Raw genomic sequence first — 19743 nt, forward strand, 5'->3', positions numbered from 1 at the left:
GTGTACCTGGAAGTGTTTCTTTAATTTTTTACACATGGAAAGGTACACGATGTACTATACAGTGCTGTGAAGAAGTATTTGCCCCATCCTAATTTCTTCTGTTTTTGTGTATATTTCATACTAAATTGTTTCAGAAATTAAAACAAAGTCTAACATAAAGCAAAGGCCACCTGATTAAACACAAAATACAGTTTTTAAATGATAATGTCATTTACTGAAGCAAAAAAGTTATCCAATAGCAACTGGGCCTGTGGGAAAATGTATTTGCCTCATAGTAGATTTTCCCAAATCTATGAAACTGCATTCATATTGGGGTTCAGCTCCACTAGACGCAACCAGGCCTGATTACTGCCAGCCCTGTTCAGTCAAATCAACACTTAAATAGAACTTTTTCATGAGCATGAAGTTGGTTAAAAGGTCTTACCCAGTAACACACTATGCCAAAGTTGAAAGAAATTCCATAAATGATGAGGGAGAAGATGATTTAAATACATCAGTCTGGGAAGGGTTACCAAGCTATTTCAAAGGCTCTGGGACTCCAAAGAACCACAGTGAGAGCCATTATCTCCAAATTGTAAAAAAATACTTGGCACGGTAGTGAACCTTCCCAGAAATGGCCAACCTTCCAGAATCCCCCCAAGAGCACAGCGACAACTCATCCAGGAAGTCACAGAAGAGCCAAGGACAACATCGAGGGAACTACGGGCCTCTCTTGGATCAATAAAGGTCACTGTTCATGACCACTATCAGAAAGACACTGGGAAAAAATGGTATCCATGAAAGAGTGGCGAGGCAAAAACCACTGCTAACCCAGAAGAACATTAAGGTTTGTCTGAATTTTGCCAAAACACAACTTGATGATTCTCAAACTTTTTGGGAGAATGTTCTGTGGACTGATGAGTCAAAAGTAGCACTGTCTGGAAGACAGGGGTCCTGTTACATCTGGCAGAAACTAAACGCCAAATTCATCATACCTAACAATCATGGTGGTGGCAGTGTGATGGTGTGGGGAGCTGTGCAGCTTCAAGACCTGAGAAACTTGTTATAATTGAGGAAAATATGAATTCTGCTCTGTACCACAAAATACTAAAGGAGACTGTCCAGTCTTCAGTCCATAAATTGAAACTCAAGCGCAACTGGATTATGCAGCAAGACGTTGATCCAAAGCATAGGAGTAAGCCCACCTCTGAATGGTTCAAAAAAGCAAAATTAAAGTTTTGGAGTGGCCTAGCCAATGTCCTGACTTGAACCCAATTGAGATGCTGTGGCAGGACGTTAAACAGGCAGTTCATGCTCGAAAACCCTGTAATGTGGCTGAACTAAAGCAGTTCTGCAAAACAGAGTGGGCAAGTGAAAGACCGATCTCCAGTTATTGGAAGCATATTACTGCTAAAGGCATAACCAAATTTTAAGTTTAAGGGGGATTTAGTTTTTCACATGGGTTATAGATGCTGGATATCTTTTGTCCTTAATTTAAAAAAAATAAAATTCCAAACTGTATTCTGTGTTTACTCAGGTTGCCTTGGTTTTATGTTGCATTTGGTTTGAAGATCTGAAACGATTTAGTATGAGATATAGACAAAAACAGGAGAAATCAGGATGGGGGCAAATACTTTTTCACAGCACTATATACTAAGACAAACATTTGACTAAGTGATGCTAGATTGGAATCTAACCCAACTGTTCCAACTTACGTACAAATCCAACTCAAAGACAGACTGAGGAACGGAACTCGTTCGTAATCCGGCGACTGCCTGTTTTAGTTAGGCCAGTTTGTAACTATCTACCGTTGAGTTAATGTTATTTACATGCAGTGTTTGTTTCATTTTTTATTCCTACTTTTTTCTCAGTTTCTAAAACCTCTAACCCAATTCTACACAATGTGACAAAACTGATTACTTTTCTTAACTAATGAGATTTTATTAATATTGGACCTTGGGGTTTGTGGCTGTTTTCAGTGCAATGTTTGGTAGATAAGACATGTTTTTCCCACACGGTGCTTGTAATGAAATTAATTTCTCAGAAATAACATAGCACCTTAAATTATGAGAATTATTAAAGTGTATTAAAGGAGGTGCACCATCGTTCAAGGCAAGTGATGAAAGGGAGCACTGGTAAAGCTAACAATTTTTTTATTCTTGTGTTGCTTGTAGAAGGTAAGTTCTGAAACAGCTGGTAGAGTAGTGGTTAGAGCTACTACCTTTGGATCCAAAGATTGCAGGTTCCATCTCCACCTCTGGCTATAGTCCCCTTGTGCAAGATATTTACCCTAAATTGTTCCAGTAAAATTACCCAGCTGTATAAATGGGTGACTAATTGTAACCTTAACAATCTAAAGAAATGATTAAATTTCCCTGTCAGACTCATACTGCTTTTTAAAGAAATGCTGCAACTTTTTTGCTGCCTTTCTGTGTTTTTCATTTCAATTGCAGTTCATAGGGAACCAATACAGGTGGGGGAAAAAATCCAGAGGTGCGTGCTCAGTCCCCTGCTCTTCACTCCACTGACTCATGATTGCAGTTCCAGTTACATCATCGAGTTTGCTGACACAACCGTGGTGGGTCTCATCAGCAACAATGATGAAACATCATACAGCCAAGGAGGTCAATCATCTGGCTGTGTGGTGCAGGAACAACAAGCTCCTCCTAAATGTTGAGCAGACAAAGGAGATTGTCATCGACTACAGGAGATCTCCTACCCGTCATCCCCCACTGGCCATCGACGGTTCTGCTGTTGAGAGAGTAGGCAGCACTAAATCCCTGAAGGTGCACATCACTGAGGACCTCTCCTGAACTACCAGCACTGCATCACTGGTCAAGAAAGCCCAGCAATACCTGTACTTCCTCAAGTGGCTGAGGAGGGCGCGTGTGCCACCACGCATCACGCACACCAATCCGACCGTAAAACCACGCAGAGCTTAGTGGACGCGGCTGGGAAGCTCATCAGTACCCCTGCGGGAGATCTATGATGCCCGCTGCGCCCGCAGAGCCTCCAAATTTGTGGGCGACCCCACACGCCTTTCCCACAGCCTTTTCAGCTTCCTGCCATCTGGGAAGAGATACGGGAGCGTACGAGATGGCTACGCCAGACTGTTCAACAGCTCTTTCCCTCAGCTGTCAGAATCCTGAACTCTTTCTTTGCATCATCCATATAATAAGAACATATGATATGTTGTATACGTATACTGTATCATGGGTGTGGGGTAGTGAAGGTTGGATGTGTTCAATGGAAATGTTGGGGTCGATTATTGAAGGGACTCCTTCCTTTGTTAGATTTACCTGCTTTATATTTAGACCGTTCAAGTTATTGCACTGTTTACCTTCAAAGTTTTTTTTTTAAAAAAAAAAAAAAAAAAAAAATACCTTCAAAGTTCATGCACTTCCTTCCAGTGCCTTTAGCATTTGCATTGAGATTATTTGTTTGTTGTCTGTGTGGTCCTCAGTGTCCCACCGTGCTCCAGGAGAAAAGCCATTTCACTCCACCATATCTACCAAACTTACTGAGGAAGTGACAGTAAAGTTGACTTTGAACAGATTTTAAAAACGGTACATATCACCTGTGCAACGCAGTCCTCAGCGCGCATGCGTCGCTCGGCTCCAGGAAGTTGTCATGTTGGAACCGGAAGTAAAGAAAGGGGAGCTGGGGGAGCTGGGGAAGCTGTGGTGGAAGGAGATGTTTGTCGTCAAAATGAAGTGAAGGTGTATTTCGGGCGCTGGATGATCCCGATGATCCAGACAGACGGAATAAACACTCGCGTGTGTGTACGGTTGTGTGTTCGCAGTAGCGGTCGCCGGGGAGAGGAGGCTTTTAAACGGTAAAGCTTAAGGCAGATAAACCTCGCTTATTATTCTCATGAATGACGTTTTTGTTTGTGTGGCAATTTATTTTCAGTCATTTTAGCGGGACTGGACTCGCTGGAGACGCACAGACTCTGTCAGAGAGAGAGAGAGAGAGAGAGAGTGTGTGTGTGTGTGTGTGTGTGTGTGTGTGTGTGTGTGTGTGTGTTTACTATTATGTAAACACGAGCCTCCGGTTTATTAATTTACACACAGTGTTTTCTGGAGCCCCTTTTTTTTGGTCTTTTCCTGTGTTTTTACGCGCACGCGCGCTGTTGCCACTCTTAAATTTTACCGGAGTTAAATACCTTATCTGCCTCGTATGACGTGATCATGCGAAATTCCGACAGCAACGCACGAGGGATATTATTAACATGCTAAACGTGAATATAATCATGCTCTCTAAACTTTATGAAAGGTGTTTTCTTGAAATGTAATTTGGCAATGTTTGCATATGCAGTTGAGTACCACTCCCCTTGATGATCGGTGTTGAATAGATACAGTAATTTAGTTTTAAATTTGTATTATATTTAAATATTTGTAAATAGCTTTGGGAAAAAATGTCAGCTAAATGAAAATGTAAACGTGAATTGAGTGAGAGCATCCTGCTGTATAAATGGGTAAATCATTACATTATTATCTGACATTGCAAGTCTCCTAGGCTAAGGTGGGACCAATATAATTATAATAATGTACTGATATTGATATTTTAATATTTACATTTAATCATGTAGCAGAGACTGCCCTGCAAAGTAACATGCAGTGATCAGTAATTAATATTTCGGTGACACTTGTATCCAGAGTGACTTACGGTGTAAGAAGTACTTAGGATACTTCCTACAGCCATTCACAGAAATATACAGAAGAGCAGTGTAACTAACACACACACACACACAGTACAGGCAGTTTAGTCCACAGTTCACATGTCTTTGGAGTGTGGGAGGAAATGTACACAAATATGAGGAGAACATGCAGACTCCACACAGAGTGAATGGGAATCAAACCCATGTCCAGATGCACAGCCCTACGTCCCCTCCTACATTTCCACTTCCAGTGTCAAATCGGGGGCTTTTTACTGACTTACTTTCTTGATTCCATGTCTGCAAATTGCACAAGACACTACACGTGTCATCTAGATCCTGCTTCTTATATGCTGGTAGGTGTCAAGAGAAACTCCGCAAAAATCATTGAACGCATTTTTCATATTCATGCCATTTTCAGAGATTTCATATTTTATTGTTGTTTAAAATATTGGAATATATTTAAATAAAATATAATGTATAAATGTATTTACATTTAAGTTTGCATTGGTTATCATTTTTTTGTTTGCATTTTCCATTGTAGGAATCACAATTTAGGGTCACTTTAAGATCGATTGATCATCTGCCTATCTCATATTATCATATGAAAACATCAGGGTAATACACATATTGCTTATGGGCATTCAAGACAACATCTGTTGGATGATTAGATCAAATTTACAGTTGAATGGGTCTGCCTGTTAATGTGATCACAGTGAGTACTTGTGAGTATTTGCATCTAAATGAAACTGTGTGAGAATGTTGACATATCCCAGTTGTTACTAGATGGTGGTCAAACCATTTGGTGATAAGGAAGTTTGGGGTAGCTAGCAGTTGGGAATTGGTTCCTCTGAAGGCTTCCTTGCCTTTGATGCTTTGTTTGAAGGTATCACCTCTAAAGCTTTGTGTAAGGTCACACCTTTAAGGACTGCTCACTGAATGCCTATAAAATCACAATGTATATTTCCCTTAGTTAGACTTGATGACTACAGCACAAAAACAGCACGTTCTGATGTTGTAGACTGATAACTCTCCTCTGCAATAAAGAATCCTGCTGAAGATACTTCCAAGTCTCCTGGTCTTCTCTGCAAATTCCCAACAGTTTTGGTGCCGTGACCTGGATAGAGTTGCTCATCTGACATCGATTCAGACTGAACTTACTCAGCTCATCTACTATTTGGTGAGTGTAACTCTATCCAAAGAGCTGCTACAGACCAGTATTTTAGGTTATCTTCTGGTTTGATGGGGAAGTGTTAAGCAAAGCTCTAGGTTGTGTTAGCAAATGGGTAATCCTCTGTTTCAGCTGGGAAGATTAACATTTGCAGGGTGTGTTAACAGTTTGGTTTATCCTCTGCTTTGCCAGGGAAGATTTTGGTTTATCCTCTTGTTTTATCAGTGAAGGTTAACAACAGTTGTGTGTTAACAAATATGTGATCCTCTTCTTTGCCAGGGATGAGTTTAGTTTATCCTCTGCTAAGTCAGAGAAGCTCTAGTGACAAAGAGCAGTTTTGTGACAGTTTTTTTTCCCTTTTTCCCATCAGAGAAATACTAATCAAAATGTTTAGAAAGAATTCTAGACTGATCCCCATAACTAAGAAAAGTGGACTGGCTACCCGTTCGTGGACTAATAGCAAGTTCAAATCAATTCTGGGAGAACACATAGATGCAATATGACAGACTCAGACAGAATTTGGTACAGAAATATGGCATTCATCTAGATAAAGTATGGTCCATTGAAGAACTCAAAAAGATACTTGGCGCATGCATCAGAAAGAAAAATATAAAGGGAATTATCTGTTGCCACAGAGAATTTTGTTTAGCAATAGTACAAGAACAAGCTCAGTGTATTGCTAAATTAGAAGAGCAAAATAAAGAACTACGTGCCCGAGTATCGTCTTTCACTGAGAAGTTGAGTCACAAGAAGACTTCAAAAGGTGATTTGAAAAAACCCACACAGTCAGATAATATCTATCCTGACATACAGTCCTTATTTAATCATGAGGGTGATGATGTGTCCATTAGTGACACTGAAGGGGTAGATAAGGCAGTTAGTGCAGTCGAAGTGTCTGGAGCAAGAAAAAGGGTTCAAAGGGAAGAGGCTGACGTTATTCCTTCTGCACCTCCCACAGTCCCGGTCCAAACGGTCATCAAAGCGCTAGGCCCCGAGGCAATAGAAAGACTTGCTCAGAGTTTGCCTTTAGCACGAGTGAACTTTTCTGAGTTCAGGAGAGCATTGTCCAGGAAAGTGCGTCTTTATGACACGTCTCTAGTTGAGATTAATCAACTAATCTCACACATCTTGACAGAGTCAGAGTTTAATAATTTTGAAAAACTGTTTGGAATTTGCAGAGAAGACCTGGAAGTATCTTCAGCAGGATTCTTTATTGCAGATGAGAGCATCAGTCTACAACATCAAAACGTGCCGTTTTGTGCTGCAGTCATCAAGTCTAACTAAGGGAGATATACATTGTGGTTTTATAGGCATTCAGTGAGCAGTCCTTAAAGGTATGACCTTACATAAAGCTTTAGAGGCGATACCTTCAAACAAAGCATCAAAGGCAAGGAAGCCTTCAGAGGAACCAATTCCCAACTGCTAGCTACCCCAAACTTCCTTATCACCAAATGGTTTGACCACCATCTAGTCAACATTCTCAGTTTCATTTAGATGCAAATAATCACAAGTACTCACTGTGATCACATTAACATGCAGACCCATTCAACTGTAAATTTGATCTGTAAAATCATCCAACAGATGTTGTCTTGAATGCCCATAAACAATGTGTATTACCCTGATGTTTTCATATGATTATATGGGTTAGACAGACGATCAGTTGATCTTAAGGTGACCCTAAATTGTGGATTCCTACACCGTATGATTATTGGTTTGCATTTTCCTCTCCTACTGATGTTAAAAGAATATTGCAAGTTGGAGAATGTCGAAAATAGAGCGTCTGAACGCCCGCGTGGCGAAGCTCCTGACGGTGGCGGTTCACGAGGTCCTGGAGGTGGTGAAGGAGACCGTGTCCGAGTACCAGGAGAAGACGGCTCGCACTCAGAGGGAGAACGAGAGCCTCAAGCGGAGGCTGCGGGAGCTTCAGGACAAGCTGAAGAGAGGAGGCACAGGTGCGTTTCCAGAGTTGGGTTGTGAGGCTAAACTTCTAAATTAATTAGGCAATTAACTTTTTAAAGTAATTATTTTCATTTTTGCTTTTAAAATCTCAAATTTTGTTCAATACATTTTTGTGTGCATTATTTACACCATACTGCAGCTAAGGAAATCCAGGCAGGTAATATGTGTAAGAATGTACACTATATTTTCATAATACATTTGTCAGTCTGTATTCTGTCTGTTTTCATCCATTCGTTAAATTGTCAGTTTTCTTCAAAGTGACTAACAGTGTTAAGCACATTTTTTTTATTAATCAATAGGACGAAAGCAGGAGGTGGGATTCAAACCTGTGCCCCCTGAGTCTAAAAGCAGCAGCTATATCAGTTTTTTACATTTTAGCTTTAATTCAGTTCCCTGTATATTTTCTTAATTTAACTTTAATAATATTCTCTTGTCTTTTTAAAACATTTTTTCTCTTTTAATATATTGTCTTGTTTGCACAGTCTACAGAGCTGACTATATTAACATTTCACTACAGGTTGTATGTGTGTATAACTGTGTACGTGACAAATAAAATCTTGAATCTTGAATAACCGCTACGTTTGCTTCTTATATATTTTTAATGAAGTTAAAGTAGATGTTGTAACATAATTGTTAAATTTGCTGTTAGTTATTACTGATGTTTTCATGCATCATTAGCATTGCTGTTTACAAATTTCTAAGTGTTTTGTTTTGTGTCAGCTGTTCAGTGCTTCTTTAAATGTTTATTTTGCGCAAATGATCCTATTCAGAGCGGTTAACTCTCAAACTGTCTTTCACAATTTTGTACATGTAAGGAATTTGACAAATGTTATTTAAAGCAAAGCTGCCTCTGATGGCCTTCTTTGTTTTCCCTTTCTAGGGTCGGGGCAGGTGGTTATTCCCCCTATGTCTGGAGACAAGGCTCCACACAAGGAGCGGCATCTTGAGCGAGAAGTGCGTTCCGGTGCAAGGCAGAACGGAGTGCTCACGCAGACTGAAGAGAAGAAGGGGGTCCCTGAGCAGAGCACAATCAACCACAGTCAAGAGACGCATGATGGACAGGAGCTGAAAATTGTGGTGGAAACAGACTCTGAGTGCGAAGATGTTGTACCCAAACACATTGCAACGGTATCCATCGCTGGGACCCAGATGTGTGATACACCACCGGTGACGATCACACTGCCATGTGTTCAAATTGACGGTCTGGAGTCTAGCCACACCTTGAATGTGTTAAACGCTGTTTCTTCCAGCACTTCAGAACTGGGCATTCAGACACATTTGACATCGGATCACGTGAAAATAGAACTGGACCCTCAAGAACATGCTACAAATGATCTCTGTGTGGATGAAAGCCCTGTTGAATGTACATCCTCAAGTAAAAATCTTGGTGGTGATGGCATAGACTCAAGTAAAAACCTAGGGCTAACAGGACCCGCTGAGCAGCCTCAGGTTGACACAGGGCTTTATGGATTGGCATGTATTAATTCAGATTATATTACTTATGGAGAGAGATTGGCATTTGAAAAAGTGACGATGGCATTTGATGTTGAAAAACAGTCTTATGGGAGCAGTGAGGAACATGTCTGCACCCTGTGTGGCAAAACCTTCAGTGGAATAGGAAGCTTACGAGTACATCAGAGATGTCACACTGGAGAGAGACCATACGCCTGTCTGCAGTGTGGGAGACGGTTTAGTCACGCCGGGGACTTTAAAAAACACAAGAGGGTTCACACAGGTGAGAAACCCTACCATTGTACGCTGTGCGGAAAGGGCTTCAGTCAGTCGGGATATTTGAAAATACACGAGAGATACCACACAGGAGAGAGACCGTACTGCTGCAGTCAGTGTGGGAAGAGCTTCAGTCACTCCAGCAATCTCAAAAAACACCAGCAAATTCATATTGGTCAGGCACCCTAGCTAACGTTAACTAGTGTTAAATGTAACATAAATGTTAGGAAAATCTCCAAAGACTAAAAATTTTATGAAAACAGAAACCACAGAAAGTAAAGCTATTTATGATGATTTTGACATCCGGGGCATTTTAGTAACTACAGAATTCACTCAGATGTCATATAACAGCCTTCCGTACAACACAAAACTGCTACAGTAGCTTATGGAAGTATATATCCTTTTCAAAGAGCAAGTTCTTTATTTGAAATGGTATTTTTGCCCATTAGACTTTCATTTATTTATGCGTCTGTGTTTTATTCTGCTTGTATCAGATGCTTATATTAGGTGTTTTGGAGTAGAGCTACACACTTGCTTTTTGTCTCCCACTGGTGTCAGTCTGGCTATTTTCTGGTGGAATCTAGTGCATCAACCTCTGCGTTACACCGGAAACAGTGGCAGCTCTTGTAAAAGTAGTGTCTGAATGGTGCTGCTTGGACTCCCCTCTTTCAGTGTAGGCAGATACAGTATTTCTTTAAGCGGTTTACTTATACACTTCTTCCATAACAACACCAGCTACACTGGTACATCATCTTATGAACTTTGGAGTTAAAATGCTACACGTATACAAGCGCACACACACACACACACACACACACACACACACACACACACACACCGGCTGAAGCTGCTTGACCCCGGCAGGGTCGCAGAGAGCCGGAGCCTAACCCGCCAATACAGGGTGTGAGGCTGGGGAGGGGACACACCCAGGACGGGACGCCAGTCCATCACAAGGCACGCCAAGTGGGACTTGAACCTCAGACCCACCAGTGAGCAGGCACAGGCCAAACCCGCTGCACCACCGCGCCCCCTCATATGCAAATGGTCCCCAGTTAATTTCTTTTTAATTGCAATTTCTTCACTGGTGTATTTTCTAACGTTTTTGCCGGTGATCTGCGTTGCCACTCACTGCAAAATGCACTTGGGATGGAAACAGTGGTTCCGTGTGCGCATGGGACAGCTTTACGGAGTTGTGGAAGGCCGATTTCATGTAGTGTACTTTTTGTTCATTACAGATGTGTCTGAAATTTGAAAGATACTACCCATCAAGTAAATCAATGTATTTGTCTCTTATTATGCTTTTTTTGGTTGTATATATAATAAAGCAAACTAAAATTGCAGGTGTTTGTTGTCCGTTGGCCCCATCCTCATCACAAAAGAGACACCCAGTATTCAATTCAAACATTTTTTAATGTTCTCTCCACGCTTTCCTCTGTTACACTCATATGGCAGCTGATGCGCAGGAGAAACACAATGTTTCCAGGATAGGGTGACACTGAGATCCTGCACTGAATGAGCTGTTGATGAAAACAGAAAGAAGTGTTACACTGAGTGATTTAAATTCATTTTTACTTTACTTGATTGCTTACAGAACCCAATGTGTGAATAAGTCAACGTATGTCTGTATTATTATTATTATACTTTTTTTCAGAGTCACATGGCAGTTTGTAATTACAACATGACTTAAAATGTTCTGCTGCTTACAGTCATTTACCCAGTTAGAGAGCTGGGTTATTTTTACCGTATGAATTTGGGGTTAGCGAGATGCTCAAGGATATTACAGCAGGAAGTGGGATTTGAACCTCAGCTGTTTGAGTGCATGGTGGCAGCTATAACCACCTGTTGCCCCTTAATACAAAGTTTTAGAAATAAACAATGAATATGAAACTACAAACTCAGTAAAGACTTAATCTTGCAACTGAATTGAAAGAAAATCATCTAGTGTCAAACATTTGTCACTAACACTGCACAGCATTCTAACAGCATGCTATCTGTGTGTTTTGCTGCGGGAAAGAAAAGAGCAGTCTATTTATCTCATTTTTTTTTTTTTTCGCTTATTTTCCCCCCTGGCTAATTTTTCATACATTTTTCGTTATTTGTCGCATGTGGAATAAATGAATCGCACGCTGTCAGTTCGGCCTCCCAGTCGCTGGTGGCGCTGTTCAGTTCGCTCGCAGCGCTCGAACGAGCCATTTCCGGTAAGGCGCCCAACGTCTACGGTACGAAAACCGTCGAGATGAATTAACTTGAGCGAAGTGGGGATTCGGGAGCAGGAGTTTTACTGCGAGGACTTTTTTTTTTTTTGTCGTTGTTGTTGAACGCGTTAAATATATGTTAGTTAAATTTCTAAAGGATTAACTAAATAACCTCGACGTGGATGGACGGAGGAAGTCTGTTGTGGAGATAATTAGTGTCTGGTGGAAAACGGAGGAGACTCAGACTGTCAGAGTCGCTCACTCACTGGCTCTGAGGTTCGATTTTTCAACACCGAACTTGTGATGGCAGTTTTTTGTCCGTAAAAATACGTCTCAAAAATGACGTTCTTCCAAATAAAATAAGGGAATGCTAAAAGCAGGAGTCCTTCGTTCGAGCAGAAACGGGTGAAAAAGTAGTTGAGGCCGAGAAAGCACTAGCCTAGGTTTTACTGTTCTCTACTCACTGTCTCCATTCTCAGGTGCTCATAGATTTCATACTTTGTTTACTTTTAATGTTAAAATTTGTTTCTTTGTATTCTTCAGTTAATTTAAATATATTAAAGAATGTACATAGTTGTTTTTTCTTTTTTAGTATTTGGTATTAATGTTTGCAATAATTTTTCACCCCCCATGTTAAGGAGTATTGTAGGTTGGAGAATGTCAATCAACTTAATCTAGATTTAAAAAAAAAAAAAAACTGGTCTTAATATGTTGTTAAAAACCAACTCTATACAGTAATTACACATCATTACTGTTTCCTCCTACTTAAAGGAATATTGCAAGTTGGAGAATGTCGAAAATAGAGCGACTCAACGCCCGTGTGGCGAAGCTCCTGACGGTGGCGGTTCACGAGGTCCTGGAGGTGGTGAAGGAGACCGTGTCCGAGTACCAGGAGAAGACGGCTCGCACTCAGAGGGAGAACGAGAGCCTCAAGCGGAGGCTGCGGGAGCTTCAGGACAAGCTGAAGAGAGGAGGCACAGGTGCGTTTCCAGAGTCGGGTTGTGAGGCTAAACTTTCATTTAAATGAACTATTTTTTCAAAGGTAAACTGTTTTAACTTTCCCCAAGGCATGATACAGTGATTTAGCCATTTATACAGCACCTGTTTTTCTTCCTGGAGCTGTTTGTGCAATTCCTCCCTCTGCTACAGGGGCTACGCAGCCTGTTGCTCTACCTGCTGCTGGAGAAGGAGATCCAACCGAACAGCAGCACTGTGATCAGGAGTGGAGTCCTGCTCTGAGGCCAGATGTAGACTTTGCACTGAGCGAAGAGAAACGGGAGCCTGATGAGCAGGACAGAAGGCGGCACAGTGGCGACGAGCCAACGGGCTTGGACTTAGCGCAGCTGGCAGAGTCAGAAACTGAGTGCGATATACTGGTATCGGAACTGAATGCGATGGGCTCTGATTGCGTCCCTCAGATGGCGGACTCGGCTCTGTCTGTCTTTACGTCTCGGCCTCTGGAAGATAACACGGCTGGGAGCTCTGTGCATACAGACCGTGTTCCAAACGGAATGTGTCCAGATCCTTCTGGTTTTTGTATGCTGCCCAGTTTGGCTTCTGAGGAAATTAAAACTGAACCAGAACCACTGGAATATAGTACATCTGAACAGCACACAACGCAAAATTGCTTCTACGATTGCTCGGGTTCTGCCAGGAACATGCCACAGGCAGAGTCCATTTCCACTGGAGACCCTCAGCAAGTTACTGCAGGATCCCATGAACTGTTATACATTCAGCCAGACCACAGCACTTTCGAAGAGAGATTTATGTTTGCAAAAAATACAAGATCGGCATCAGATGCTCGCAAACGAAACCAGTGTATTCGACTAGAGGAACACCGGTGCATCCTATGCGGTAAAACGTTCAGTCGCATAGGGAACCTCCGAATACATCAGCGATGTCACACAGGAGAAAAGCCGTACCGCTGCATGCAGTGTGGAAGGTGTTTCAGTCACGCGGGAAACCTCAAAAAACACAAGAGAGTTCACACAGGGGAGAGACCGTACTGCTGTCATCAGTGTGGCAAAACCTTCAGCCAGTCTAGTCACCTGAAGAAGCACCAGAAAATTCACATTATCAGACACTTGAGTGTAGGATGACGTTTGAGTCGGAACTGGAAGTCTACGAAAGACCGACAGCGAACAGCTGCAATGCATTTTGTGGGGAACTGTTAAGATGCTCTATGGCATCGGGGGGGGGGAAAGCCGTTCTGAACATTGTACATACATAGAAGGGTGTTTATTTTCAAATCTGTGTTCCAACAACATGATTTTGAAACCTTTTTTCCTCTGTGTTTAAAAAAAAAAAAAAAAAAGTTGCTGACATACTTTTTTAAATTAAATGATACATTTTCTTCTTCATCCACAGAAGCATTAGGTGAAATCGGTATTCGGATTAGTTTGATTACCCAGAGCCAACTTATTTTCCTTAGCAAGTTTATTTATATGGATGCAGAAAAAAAAATTGAAAATTTTTAGCTAAACCACGTACTCAAGACTGTCTTAGGACCATTTTGCAATGTATAGTCAGATGGAGGTTTCTCATCGTACCTCGATTACTGGAATATATTTGAGGCGATATATTCAATGTAAAGCTGTAAACGATGTTAAACAGATACTGGTACAAGTTTTCTAAATGACTAAATAAATTTCCCTTTTGTGCGTTGGCAGTGCGGGATATTTTCTTGCTGTTTACTTTTAAAATGCACGTCACCCATGTGCTTGCTGGGTTTTTAACTAGCCTTGTGTAGAATGAAATAAAAGTGCCAAACAATGTATGAATATCCAGAACGTAGTAAGGACTACAGCCGCGACTTCCTAGTTTTGCGAAGGTATGTGAAGGAGGTCCATGGTGGAAGTCACTCGCTTTTTAGGAAATAACCGGTAAATGTTAAGCCATGCGAAAGAGGTGACTCCACCTGGTGTTCATAGCACACCTTCCGAGTCCTTTGAACAGCGTGTTTGTGGGTGTTACTGTCTTGTAATGAGGGAACATCTGGAGGAACCTGGTGCCAAAACACATGTTAAAGGTGAGTTTTTTTTTTTTTTTTTTTTTTTTTTTTTTTTTAAATATACTGAAGTTGACATTTCTACCATGTTGACCCTTCAGTGGCATCAGGTGCTCCTCACGCAGGATATGCACAAAAGGCTTTGTATATGACAAATCAAGTGACCCAGTGTAAGTAGTGTATCCAGCAGTGTAAGTCACCATGGTGACTAAGGTGTGTGGGCTGATAACACTACATAGTATCCATTGTAAGTCGCTTAGGAGAAAAAGCATCTGTTAAGTGAACAAATGTAAAGGTAAATTTTAGCATGTGTAACCATTACGAATATTGCAATGTTTTGAGTGGTCCATAACAATGTTCGCTGGGGTATATATTTTGCTAATTTGTTGATACGTATGATTTGGATTAATTATGATTCCGAGGGGCAACAACATTATGTTCGCGCTAAACCAGGATGGGAAGTAAAGAACATTGTAATGGGGAAGGGACAGGTAGTGACAAAATTGACGATGATAAATAATAATAATAATTTAATAATCCAACTTGTTTCCCTTTTTCCCCGGCGCTGCACTTCGCACTCCACGACGCCAGGGGGCAGTGTCGCGTTTGCGCGCCGCGCCGCGCCGCGAGCGAACGGACCTCGAGGCGTCAGGCCCGTGATGCTGCTCAGACGGCCTGTCGCGCGCAGCACCGCTCGCTCGCTCGCTCGCGCCGTCCTCAGGCTGTCCGAAGGGCTTCGTCAGGAGGCGGCCGACTGTGGGTGGAGCGCGCGCGCTCGGGTGCGGGGACGAGCCGCGGGAGCTCGCAAGTATCAGGTAGAGCTCCGGCTCCGCTCACGGAAAGCAGACGAACGCACGGCGGACAAACGTTTCACTTTGTTTACTACTAGTACTAGTAATACTTGCCGAACGGGTTCGCGCTCGTGTCGCTCGCTCGCTCTTCTTGTCTCGTTGTTTTTGTCTCTGACTGAGGCTGCCTGCCTGGTGGTGGTGGTGCGCGTGCGGAGTTGCTGCCCGTCATGGCTGCCGGCGGCGGCGGCGGCCTCCCCCCCTCCTCTTACCTCTCTTTTGCTCATTTACTGCCCTTCTCCCACTTACTTTTATTTCTGTCCCTCCGGCGCTCTGGCTTTTGAGGTGAAACACAGTAGAATGGTGCAGCTTTCCTTACTTCCAGAGAGTGTTCTGCTCTTATTGTCGTCCGTCCGCCGCTGAACGACCGCTGCTGACGCGCAGACTCACTTGAGTCGCCGTAAAACGGGGCTTTTCCCCCCATAAACGACAATATAAATATTAACTGATGTGAAATGAATGAGTTCCTCCCTGTGAGCTCTGAAGTATTATCGCTTGGTACATAATGGGGGTAAACAGTCTCACTGGGTACCGCTTAAGTGCTTAGACTAGCTACTGCCTTGGACCCAAAGGTCATGGGTTCAAATCCCACCTCCAGCTGTAGTACCCTTGAGCAAAGGTACTTTCCCTAATTGCTCCAGTAAAATTACCCAGCTGTATAAATGGGTGGATAATTAAGTATCTTAACAGTGCAAGTTTCTGTACAGGAAAGCATCGGTGAGTAAATGTAATATTAAAATTTTCAGAATTTTTTACAGGGGAAGATTAATTATGATCCTGAATGTACCTTATGGGGGCAGAGTCACGCTAATTAGCAGGAGGCGACAAACACGAGCAGTGAAATCCATGTACCGGCACAGTGTTTTCTTCAAAAACACCTTTCGTAATCAAGGCCTGCAATAAAAAGTATAAAAGCACGCTTTTGCGTGGTTCGTAACTTTCCATTCTGAGAGAAAATGCGTCCGATGGGGGGGTCGACTTGTCTGCATGGAGTGTTTTACACAAGACCTGGTGAAAAAGGAGCTGCAGACAGTGGGTGGGTAAAATGATGGAAACATCACATGGAAAAGGAGTTTAAACTTGAATAAACACACAAAGCAGCTGTAGAGGGGAGATATGTCAAATGAAATTTATTCATTTAGCCGACACTTTTTTCCAAAGCCACTTACAATGTTAAGGTTACAGTTATTTACTCGTTTATACAGCTGGGTAATTTTACTAGAGCAATTCAGGGTAAGTACCTTGCTCAAGGGTACTACAGCTGGAGATCGAACCTGTGACCTTTGGGTACAAACGCAGCAGCTCTAACCACTAGACTACCAGCAATTAACAGTATGTGTCATTTGTAGAGGAGCTCTGACTACTGGCTCTTTGATATGTGAGTTTTGAAAACAACATGACTTGTGTATTCCCTCCCTTTGCTACAGCATTGTGCAGAATGTCGAAAATAGAGCGTCTCAATGCCCGCGTGGCAAAGCTCCTGGCGGTGGCGGTTCACGAGGTCCTGGAGGTGGTGAAGGAGACCGTGTCCGAGTACCAGGAGAAGACGGCTCGCACTCAGAGGGAGAACGAGAGCCTCAAGCGGAGGCTGCGGGAGCTTCAGGACAAGCTGAAGAGAGGAGGCACAGGTGCGTTTCAATCTGAATGGTAATTGGGGTTTGAAAGTTTTTAAATGGAGCAGCAGGAGGCGCAGTGTTTAAAGCTGTTGCCTCTGGATTTGGATGTTGCAAGTGCAAATCCCACCTCCTGCTGCAATACACTTGCAAGATACTTACCCTGAGTTGCTTCTTAAAATATATTAGTGTTTAGACAATGATGGGTAAGTTACTTTGGAGAAAAGTGTCAGCTAAATTAATGTGATAATGCAATATGAAAATGTTACCCATTTGTACCTTAACTTCGTTTTGACCGGAGGTTGTTTCAGATCGTTTAAGTCCACCCTCTAGGTCACCATCAATAAAAGCTTAATAATTCATTTATATTTATTTACTTAGCAGACACTTTTCTCCAAAGCAACTTACAATCTTACAATGGCTACTACGTAGTGTTACCAGCCCACACACCTTATTCACCGTGGTGACTTGCACTGCTAGATACACTACTTACAATGGGTTACTCATCCATACATCAGTGAGACACACACTCACCGTGTGACTCATACACTAATTAACATTCGATTAAGCTTGGCTGACCATAACCCTGTTTAAAACATCACGTAAAGATAAAATGGGTTGAAAATTAGACGGTAAGACTTTGTTCTGTTTTCATCAACAGTTCCTACCATGCAGGGTCTCTATCCCTCTACACTGTAAATATCGGTTGTGATGCTGGATACAACATGAATCCCAGTTTATTTTTTGTAACGTAAAGCAACACTGAAGTTAAGTGTACTTTAACAAAAAAACTGAAAATTAGGAATTCATCTCCACAACCTCCTGTTCAAAGTGCTGGGTTGTGTGAGACGGTGCCACGTTCCTCTGTCGAGCACAACAGGAAAATCAAACAGTGGAGTGAAAGGAGAGTGATTTACAATGTAACGGAGGAGCGCGTGGGGGGGAAATGCATTAAAAGTGTTTCGTAAATGCGGGCTGCGTGTCTCGTGGTAAATTTCACAAAACTGGCCACGAGGAAACCACAGATGCAATAAAGGAACATGTTTGTCAGAATCTGGTTATTTGTTTGCTGTCAAAATTGTGTAGTGATTGTAACTATTTGTTGGCTAGTTTCTGTAAAACTGTCGGGAAATACGTGAAACATACTGTGTGTTCAGTGCATTTTGCTGCCCGTATCGGCAGGAAGTGGCAATGCAGGTCGTTTCTGCTCTGCAGCTGTGTGATTTTAAGAATAAAATTCCATTAGGAAAAAAAAAAAACTAAATATTTGCATCTTTGAAAATCCATATGTTTTACGTTTTTACCAGAAGGTACAAGTGCACATGTCAGTTCTTAATCAGAAATACATTGTAATCTAGTGATTAAGGTGTATGAATGAACTTTCAAGTTTTAAAAATGTATTTCTCATTTTTGTTAAATGCAAATTTACAATCGAGTGATCAGATGGAAATATCACTAGTATGGTATATATTGTTACATTTTATATTGCTGAGGATGCCAATCTCATCCTTTGTTTTCTGTCGTTTCTTTCATACTTAATCTGTAGCTGTGCAGCCCGTCGCCCTGCATGTATCTGGGGAGAGAGTCGCTGTCGAGGAGGAATGGAGTCCGAGCCTTAAGCAAAGTACCGAGGCCACTCTGACCGAAGAGAAGCAAGGGCTCACCGAAGAGCAGAGCGCCAGACAGAGGGAGGAGGATCTTGGTGCAGCGGAGTCGCATCACGTTGCCGAGCCGGAGATTGAATGTGGCGTCATAGTAACTGAACGCAGTGCTCTGGATCCTGACTGCCCAACCCAAATGTCAGACGCAGGCCTCCCAGTCTTTAGGCCTCACTTGAAAAGTGACTCTAACCTGGACACCATCCACATTGTGAATGTATCTGACAGACTGTCTCCCAGCAGCTTCGGTTTAGCGAGAGAGCCCAGTTTGGCCTCCGATGAAATTAAAATAGAAGCAGATCCACCAGATTACGTAACGTCCCAAGGACATGCTACCAGAAGCCCTTTTCACGAGCAAGCAGTTTCAAATGCGAACACGGAGCCGGAAGAACCAGCCAGCGAAGAGCTTCGGGATAGCAGTGGGATTTTGTCGTACGCTCAGTTTCACACAAATTATAATAGTCTAGGGAGGAGATTTGTATTTAGCAAAAATATTAGGTCTTCTCTAGAAAATAAGAAACAAAAACACGTTTATCGAAAAGATGAGGAGCATCGCTGCATCCTGTGTGGAAAGACCTTCAGTCGAATTGGAAATCTTAGGATACATCAGAGGTGTCACACAGGAGAGAAGCCTTACTGCTGCACGCAGTGTGGGAGGTGCTTCAGCCAAGCAGGAGACCTGAAAAAGCACAAACGCGTTCACACAGGGGAGAAACCGTACTACTGCATGCAGTGTGGGAAGAGCTTCAGTCGCGGAGAAAACCTGAAGAGACATCAGAAGATTCACATCGGAGAGACTCTGCAGCTGCACCAAGTGTGGAGAGAGCCGCAGTCCAACAAAACACTGTAAATGTCGCTGTTGTGTCACTGAGACTTGCGTACTGCCCCCGCACCTCTTATTGCCAGACTGGCTGTCGTCCCTTTGGAC

The 19743-nt window shown here is 42.4% G+C and overlaps 2 protein-coding genes across 4 annotated transcripts; both read left to right on the top strand.

Annotated features, from left to right (window-relative positions):
* Positions 1 to 3648: 3648 nt before the first annotated feature.
* Positions 3649 to 10316, top strand: LOC108919314 (zinc finger and BTB domain-containing protein 14-like). 3 transcript variants are annotated; one of them, XM_018727233.2, is made up of 4 exons: positions 3649 to 3814; positions 5684 to 5816; positions 7552 to 7759; positions 8647 to 10316. In XM_018727233.2, the coding sequence occupies exons 1-4, from the start codon at positions 3717 to 3719 to the stop codon at positions 9681 to 9683; spliced, it is 1476 nt and encodes a 491-aa protein (XP_018582749.1). In that variant the 5' UTR covers positions 3649 to 3716; the 3' UTR covers positions 9684 to 10316. The 3 variants fall into 3 exon arrangements, with proteins under 3 accessions (XP_018582749.1, XP_018582764.1, XP_018582757.1); XM_018727248.2 differs by lacking the exon at positions 5684 to 5816; XM_018727241.2 differs by lacking the exons at positions 3649 to 3814; positions 5684 to 5816 and adding an exon at positions 4784 to 4992.
* A 1388-nt stretch (positions 10317 to 11704) lies between these two features.
* LOC108919180 (zinc finger protein 91-like) lies at positions 11705 to 19669 on the top strand. Its single transcript, XM_029246934.1, has 6 exons — positions 11705 to 12168; positions 12461 to 12669; positions 12839 to 13779; positions 15295 to 15511; positions 16972 to 17172; positions 18704 to 19669. The coding sequence occupies exons 2-6, from the start codon at positions 12480 to 12482 to the stop codon at positions 19663 to 19665; spliced, it is 2511 nt and encodes an 836-aa protein (XP_029102767.1). The 5' UTR covers positions 11705 to 12168; positions 12461 to 12479; the 3' UTR covers positions 19666 to 19669.
* The last annotated feature ends 74 nt before the right edge of the window (positions 19670 to 19743 follow it).

Source organism: Scleropages formosus, chromosome 20 (genome assembly GCF_900964775.1).
Source record: "Scleropages formosus chromosome 20, fSclFor1.1, whole genome shotgun sequence".
NCBI classification, from domain to species: Eukaryota; Metazoa; Chordata; class Actinopteri; order Osteoglossiformes; family Osteoglossidae; genus Scleropages; species Scleropages formosus.

Bases quoted from the DNA above. Each gene is read 5' to 3' on its own strand.
- LOC108919180 (XM_029246934.1), top strand. From the start codon at position 12,480: ATGTCGAAAATAGAGCGACTCAACGCCCGTGTGGCGAAGCTCCTGACG. The intron at 12,670-12,838 runs GTGCGTTTCCAG...CCTCTGCTACAG, and splicing joins GCTGAAGAGAGGAGGCACAG to GGGCTACGCAGCCTGTTGCT. The intron at 17,173-18,703 runs GTGCGTTTCAAT...CTTAATCTGTAG, and splicing joins GCTGAAGAGAGGAGGCACAG to CTGTGCAGCCCGTCGCCCTG.
- LOC108919314 (XM_018727233.2), top strand. From the start codon at position 3,717: ATGATCCCGATGATCCAGACAGACGGAATAAACACTCGCGTGTGTGTA. The intron at 3,815-5,683 runs GTAAAGCTTAAG...TCTGCAATAAAG, and splicing joins GGAGAGGAGGCTTTTAAACG to AATCCTGCTGAAGATACTTC. The intron at 7,760-8,646 runs GTGCGTTTCCAG...TTCCCTTTCTAG, and splicing joins GCTGAAGAGAGGAGGCACAG to GGTCGGGGCAGGTGGTTATT.